Raw genomic sequence first — 7662 nt, forward strand, 5'->3', positions numbered from 1 at the left:
GAAAGGTCGCCAGTGTAAAAGGCGGAGAAAGGTCGCCAGGGGACAAAGCGGGGAAAGTTAGCCAGGGGAGAGAGCAAGGAAAGGTAGCCAGGGGAGAGAGCAAGGAAAGGTAGCCAGGGGAGAGAGCAAGGAAAGGTAGCCAGGGGAGAGAGCGAAGAGAGGCGTCTTTTTTTTTTTCTCCGTTGGTAAATCTCATTGAGCTCCTCATTTGAGAAGTAGGTCCTTACACAAATTGTGGGCACCCCTGTTCTATAATTACTAACTATACATGGAAACACGGTTGTTAAAATGCTTAAAATTTTTGTATTGGGCAAATCACTCGCAAATATACGTGAAAACCTTTATTGACTATAGAAAATCATAACACGTTTACTTTGTCTTCAGACTATGATGATGGTTTTTCTATGAAGCACAGTGCTGCTGCACGGTTCCAGAGGAATCACCGGTTAATCAGTGAGATCTTGAGTGAAAGCGTAGTCCCAGATGTGAGGTCTGTGGTCACAACAGCCAGAATGCAGGTTCTTAAAAGACAAGTCCAGTCCCTCATGGTGCATCAGGTGAGAACAGTAATGTCTTCGTATGGAACTCCATGGAATTTTATTTATTACAGATATTTATATAGCGCCGACCATTTACGCAGCACTTTACATAGTTGCACATTCACATCAGTCCCTACCCTCAAGGAGCGCACAATCTAAGGTCCCTATCTCACATGCATACATAGAGGGCCAATTTAGAGAGGAGCCAATTAACCTACCAGCATGTCTTTGGAATGAAGTATGCTTTTCATGGGCATGTTGGCTCTTATTGATATGGGAAATGTCTTCTTAGGAAAGCAGCTGCTCATGTTTGTGAAGCAGAACTCCAGAAATGTTGTTATTTTTTGTGAACTTACATTGGTCCAGCTTGGACCGATGTGATAATCCCTGTCTGATATCCAGAGGTCTTGTAGGGATTCTGAAAATCGCTGTACAGTCGGTGTTCTAAACAGTAATAGCGGTGATTCTCTGGGTGCTGCTCCAGCGGCCATTCCAAGCACAGAACTAAAATATGACTGGAGCTCCAGGACGGGAAATTAGGTTTAACCTCCCCAACAAGTACTTGGACTGCAGTAAATGTGTGCCGCCAGAGACTGTAACCCTTTCTAGTTCCAAAACAAAACCTCGGGCGTTGCTAAATATGCCTAGTAAGAAATCCCAGTGCTGCAGTCTCTTAACCCTCTTATGTTTTCTCACCAGCGGAAACTGGAAGCTGAGTTATTGCAGATTGAAGATCGTCATCAGGAGAAGAAAAGGAAGTTCTTAGAAAGTACTGAAGCTTTCAGCAATGAGCTTAAACGGGTAATTTATGTTTGAAAAAGGGAACCAGTCATTAAAGAAATAAAAATCTGCTCACTGATGTACTTTAGGAGCTTGTCCTTATGGCCTGATAGGTGTACTGTGGTAGCTGACCTTTCGTCCTCTGTTTCACACGGTTTTCCTAAGAACTTCAAATCTTTACACGTTCCCAGTCTGGCTGTGCTCTGGAAGGTATTTTCCATGTATTCTATGTACAATGGTACTCAATAGCTCCTTAGTGGATTCTTCATAGAATATTTTGTGCACATCAAAGCGTAGAAGTAGAAGGTTCAGCTTGCGCTTTTATACAGTGGAGACTCATCTGACCTCGTCTGTCCACTGTTGAAGGTTAGGAGGAGGAGGAACCACTTCCTTGCTGTTGGTTTCCTAGGCAGAAATGGTAACAGCGGTAGAAATATAATCTTCAAACAGCTCGACATAACCCAAAACACAAGGTATAGGTACATTTTCTAGACCAGTGCCATATCTTCTGCTAATAAGATTTATAATGTGTTGCCAGTACCTAAAATGTTTTGTGATGACACCAAAACATTTGTAATAAGGTTCCTTGATCACAGCTACATTTGGGGCAAGAAAGGCATTCCCGTCTACCAAAGTGAAATAACCACAGTGGAGTTCTGTAAGCCTTATGAAGAAGAGACAATTGAGTAAGGGCCCGTTCCCACCCAATGTGTTGGGGTTGTGCTGGACATTTTTCGAGCACATTGGTAATGTAAGCCAAGGCACTTTGCCTTGTTTAGATCGGCTCTGTTCACACCACCGTGTTGCAGGTGCGTTCTTGGAAAAACACGAATACGGGGAGCCGTGGTAATGGCGCCACCTCCAAATATTCACCAAACCCTGACACGATTTAGCCAGGGTCCTGGGGCATGCTCAAGCTGTGAAGACATGGCCCTAAAACCTATCTAAGGGTGGGATCATAGCAATGTTGGTAGATCACGCCCCATCCAGAACCAAATAAAGCACATGAGAACAGAAGCATAGGGCGGAGGAATGTACAAATTGGCCACAATACAAGGCACATGGTTAATACCGGGGGGAAGAAATGTGTATCTACCCTGTGGATCAATTTTGACCTGTCTGCAGGAGAATGATCCATATCTGGATTAATTGGAGTTTGTCCCAATGAGGAGGATTCTATAGACAGGACAGGAAGTGATGGGAAAACTTCTCAAACCTGGGCACAGCATTAAATCCTTTGAATTTGGAAATGGTTAGGACTCTGCCAGGTTTTTATTGCTGCCTGGGACTTCCCTTGGGAAGGTTATTTATTGCTTCATGTTGGTGATAGGCATTGCTTGGGAAGAAAGATAGGAGACCTCCTAATGACCTCAATACCATATTACAACCCCCTTCATTACCAGGCCATTTTTCAGGTTTTAGCGCTGTCAACGCTGTACCCAAATTAATTTTATATCTCCTTTATGCAAGCTTTTTTTTAAAATGGTATTTAATAACCACTGAGTTGTGTTTTTTTTGTTTTTTGTTTTTTTTCTTCTACATATAGGGAAGACTGAAACTGAAAATTGTGAAACAAAGTTTAGCTTACTTTTATAAAACATATTAAATACAAATACCAGGAAATGGCAATCGCCCTCAAATGACTCTTTTTGGAAAGGGGACACACTGATGTGATCTCCTTCTTGCCACAATTTGTTTTTCTTTTTAGAATTGAAGGAAAATGCTGGTATTGAAACATGGCAACCCGAGAGCAATAAAAAAAAAAGAGGTTCTAACCGGTTCGGATCTAAAAAAAATAGTTTTTAGCAGCAATCAGGTTCAGTGAGGGCTTGTGTCCACCATTACCAGATCAGAACCAGACCATAACGTTTTTTTAAGCACACCAGAAATGCGTCCCCATGTATTCCTATGGTATTTTAGGGCTATCGTTCCCAGCAATGCTTTCAAAATAAATACGGCAGGCACGGTTGTTTCTGGTCTGGAAAGCACCAGAACGCGACAGCGCGCATGAACGCATTGGGACACAAGTATAAAAAAACAAACACGACTGGTCAGCTTTGATAACCTAATCGACATTGTACAGTTCCTTTATGGAAAAGGGACGCTTTCACCTGAACATTGGTGACCTTGGCTGTACAAACATGGCGGACAATATGCAAGTCCACAGATAGGTTTGTCACCTATGTTACAGGAATGTCCTGAGCTTTATGACCCAAAACACCCAGGATTATCACACATAGTGGCAAGACATTGGCTGCATTCCATGGCTCAGTGTTTGCTACACCCCTGTGAAGGTCACAAACATGTGAAAAGCTGAGAAGCAGCAAATGGCCTAAGAGACATAATCTGCATGCTAAAAAAAAACAAAAACCGCATGTGAACACATCAAAAACGTGCAACTGCGTTTGCAAAAAAACATTCAGATCTGGTCTGGTGATGGTGGAAACAAGCCCTCAAAGCTGATACCATACACCTACATTTAGAAAGACTCCAATTTTCAGTGTTCATTACAGAGTACAGACATGTTCTGATCCATTTATGGCGGCATGTTGTGCGGTTTTCTGTGCTCCCTTTATTATTGTTTGGACTTGTATTATTCTTAGTGTGTTTTTGTTTTTTCCTCTTCCAGTTGTGCAGCCTAAAAGTGGAGGTGGACATGGACAAGATTGCGGCAGAAATAGCCCAGGCTGAGGAACAGGCTCGCAAGCGGCAGGAGGAACGAGAGAAGAGAGCAGCAGAGCAAGCTGAGCGCAACCAGATTCAAGCAGCTGCCACGGCAGCCGAGGAGGAGCAAGAAGCACCAAAGTCTGAAGAGAAGACAGAAGAAGAAGAAACTGCCATGGAGACGGGTACGTCCCAGTATAGATATAGGGACGTTCCTAAGAAACTTCCCTCTATCTACATTTCCTCACCATCTCTGAATGTAATGGTGCCGGGCTGTGATTTGGCTGCTTTTTTTCTATATTGATTGGGTAACTTTATAGACCTATTTCATAGAAGAGGCAGAATGCTTTATTTTACCCTTTTTTTAGAACATCTTTGAGTTGTAGCTTTTGGGGTAATACAGAATCCAGTTGATGATCTTTGATAAACTTCTGCTTAGACCTAACTGGTCTTTATACTTTAGCCCCTGGAGCTCTAATAATGCTGGAGTTCAGTAAATTCGGAGATGCTTGGTGACACTAAACTCTGGAGATAAATCTCATAAATTTAAGTACCTCAACTATTCACAAAAATGTATCTTATTTGTGTATCACTCGGCTGTAGATCCTTAAATCATTTCTGAATTGGTGCTGACACTGTCCTTCCTTCTGGAGGGGGGCTACTTTTGTTCCCCATGGTCCGTGTGTGTATTGTAGGTAGCCATTGCTCCAAGCTCGATCATGTAATGGACTACAATCTCATGTTTAGTTTACTCATTTGTATTGTGATTGTAGTCTATTATGGGAGCGAGCTTGGAGCAGTGGCTACTTTACATCACATACGGGGACCATGGGGAACAAACGTAGCCCCCCTCCAGAAGGAAGGACAGTGTCCGCACCAATTCAGAGATGATTTGAGGATCTACAGCCGAGTGACACAAATAAGATACATTGTTGTTAATAGTTGAGGCACTTGAATGCGTTTTTAAGATTTAAAAGAGAACTATGAGGTAAGTGTTTTTCCCCATAGTTTTCTCAAGGGTCACGGGAGGACATATACTAAGCTCCTGCCATGGCCCAAAGCTCAGTATATCGCGAGCTACAGCTCGCGATATACTGAGACCTCGGCAGCCTGGACGGATCCTGACATTACTGTTGAGATCCACCCAGCTGCGTGAGTGACAGCTGGCTCTGCCTATCTAGAGGCCGAGCCAGCTGTATCCTCCCCCGTCAGTTCTTCCAGTCAGCGCTAGAGGATCAGAGCGTGGAGGTGGGGAATCCCTGCGGTGAGTGTCAGTCACGGCTTTCTGCAGGTAGATGATCAAGAAGTGAGTGAGCGCTATGTGTTCGCTCACTTCCCGATTTATTGAGCCGACCTGTGACAGTTTCATTGTCACAGGTCGGCTTGAACTATGAGGATGTTATTTTTCACTCATCTCATAGTTCTCCTTTAACTCCTGAGTTTAGTATCTAGTGACTTTAAATTGAAATGACTCATAATTTCCAGCACTTGTGGCATTTTATCACAAGCGTAATTCATAGATTACTTTGTAGTTTCCCCACTTCATGACTATTTGTACATTACAAAAGTGCTGTTTGGCATCCATGCTGAACAACTGAGATAGAAAACCATTAGTTGTATTATAGTAGTAATGAGACAACCTGTCCCTTCCCATTCATATCTCTGCAACAGAGGGGTCATGATTTGGCTCAGTGTGGATGTGTCATGTTTGCAGTAAAGACTTTGTTCCCTTTTTTGTCATTTAATAATTTGTCTAGTGTCGCCATTTTCCCAGCATGACGAGAACTTTGGGCACTGAAGTATTTGACAACCTAGCTATCGGCAATTGTCCTGAAAGCCACCTGTTGTCACAAGTGATACCCAGATCTGTCACAATGGTCCCAACGGTGTGGCTGTGCACAGGGATCCATAGACCTGTGTTGGAAGTGAGAGAGAATCCCAGTTCCTTTGACAGTGACTATAATTAGCTAAATGTAGCAGAAGCCATGTTCATCTATATCAGGAGTGCCCATTAGGTCAATCGCGATCGAACAGTGATTAGCAACGCTGGCGCATCGCAATTGCGAGTAGGGTAAGTGTTCTCCTAACCGCAGCCAGCCGCGTGCTAGCGTTCTGCTGCTTTCAAATGCAGCTGCTGTCGCCTGATCATTAACTTGACCGGGGACAGCTGCCACATGTGAACGGCAGATTAGGGATTCCTGCTGCAGGAAACGGCCAGCCTCTGACGCAGAGTAGGTGTGAATGGAGCCTTAACATTGACCCAAACAATGCTTGTTGGACATGTCTGCTTAATATATCATTTTGCATTTTTCTGTTTCCAGAGGACACCCCATCTCTGCCCCCTGCAGAAGAAACTAGCGAGAGCCAGCAGAATGGAGAGGAGGGGACATCAACTCCTGAAGACAAGGAAAGTGGACAGGAGGCTGTGGACAGGACACTGGATGAAGGAACTAGTGACAGCAACACAGGATCTGAGACCAACAGCGGAACCGTTGAAGAGCCTACGGCGGATCAGACCACAGAGGAGCCAGAACGAAAGGAATGAGCGTCCTTTTACATTTACCAAATGCTGCTTTTTAATATGTGGCCCAAAGCTTGGTTAGGCAGGAAGCCTGTAGTCATTCCTAAATTATAACATTTGTGACTTCCAAACAAGAGAACGCTACAAAAAATGGGTCTCGGTTCCATTGGTTTAATGACCATGGCAGTGAGCGGAGCAGTTACACGGACTCGATGCCAGTAGTAAGCTTGTGTTGAAGTCACATTCACTCCTCGGTATAGGTCATTTGAATCCTCAGACATGGCTCAAGTTGCAGGTTAAAGGGCACCTGTCATGAGCAAAATCTGTTGGCTGTAACGCTGACCACATTAGGACATGCTATGTGCCTGGCTGTTGTGGCTTTAGCACGTTTGACTGACCTGGAGCAAGTAGGCCGAGCAGCAGTGATGACTAAACCCTCTTGCAGCTTTCTGGATACTTTCACAGCTCAGCGATTTCAGGAAGTTCTAAAGTCAGATGACCAAAAGCAGCAGCTGACTACATATTTGCCATGGCAGATACCCTTTAAACCCCCCTCCATCCATTTCTGCTGCTGTTTTGTAGCTGAATGTCCCACACCTAATTCTTGATGCTGTTTTTGTGATGACCTTCTACAAGGTTGTATTTTTTTTTTTTTTTTAAATCTCCAGACTGATTAAAAATGGAAACATCTTTTGTGTGTGTGATTTTGATTTGTAACTTGTACTGCAAAAGGTCCAGTAGGAGCCCAATTAAATGACCTGTCAGTCATGTGACCAGCCTCTCTGCATTCATAGAGCTCTCTCTGGGGAAAAGTGAACTCTGTGGATCATCACAGGGCTCCACAGCACGTCTTGCGAATTAAAATGTGGGTAGTGGGATCCATTCTCCTTTTTGAATCGGGCTCCTTTGTAGTCCTTTATGCTGCACGGGTATAATGTGTGTGCTTTTGTTTCAGAAATGAAGACAAAGATGCGGGCTGGCAATTGCGCCCACCTGCTTTCAATCAGCAGAGTAGTGAACCTGAGCGAGAACTTCCTCTATCAGATCTGCACTTTGCTGATTGACAGCAGGCAGTGGGTGGTTGCTATAGCCAGCCTGCTATTGGTTATTTCAAATTGCAATAACAGGCTGGCTATTGTACCTGCCCACTGTTCCCAT

At 43.9% G+C, this 7662-nt stretch overlaps 1 protein-coding gene across 1 annotated transcript in view; it reads left to right on the forward strand.

Moving 5' to 3' along the window:
* SMARCE1 (SWI/SNF related, matrix associated, actin dependent regulator of chromatin, subfamily e, member 1) overlaps positions 1 to 6654 on the forward strand; it is a 22056-nt gene extending 15402 nt beyond the window's left edge. The window contains exons 6-9 of the mRNA XM_018566423.1: positions 385 to 557; positions 1239 to 1340; positions 3949 to 4168; positions 6305 to 6654. Coding sequence (XP_018421925.1) covers positions 385 to 557; positions 1239 to 1340; positions 3949 to 4168; positions 6305 to 6528 — 719 coding nt within the window. The 3' untranslated portion in view covers positions 6529 to 6654. The remainder of the gene's footprint in view (positions 1 to 384; positions 558 to 1238; positions 1341 to 3948; positions 4169 to 6304) is intronic.
* The last annotated feature ends 1008 nt before the right edge of the window (positions 6655 to 7662 follow it).

This window comes from Nanorana parkeri, unplaced genomic scaffold, assembly GCF_000935625.1.
Source record: "Nanorana parkeri isolate BGI_ZX_2015 unplaced genomic scaffold, ASM93562v1 scaffold948, whole genome shotgun sequence".
Lineage (NCBI taxonomy): Eukaryota > Metazoa > Chordata > Amphibia > Anura > Dicroglossidae > Nanorana > Nanorana parkeri.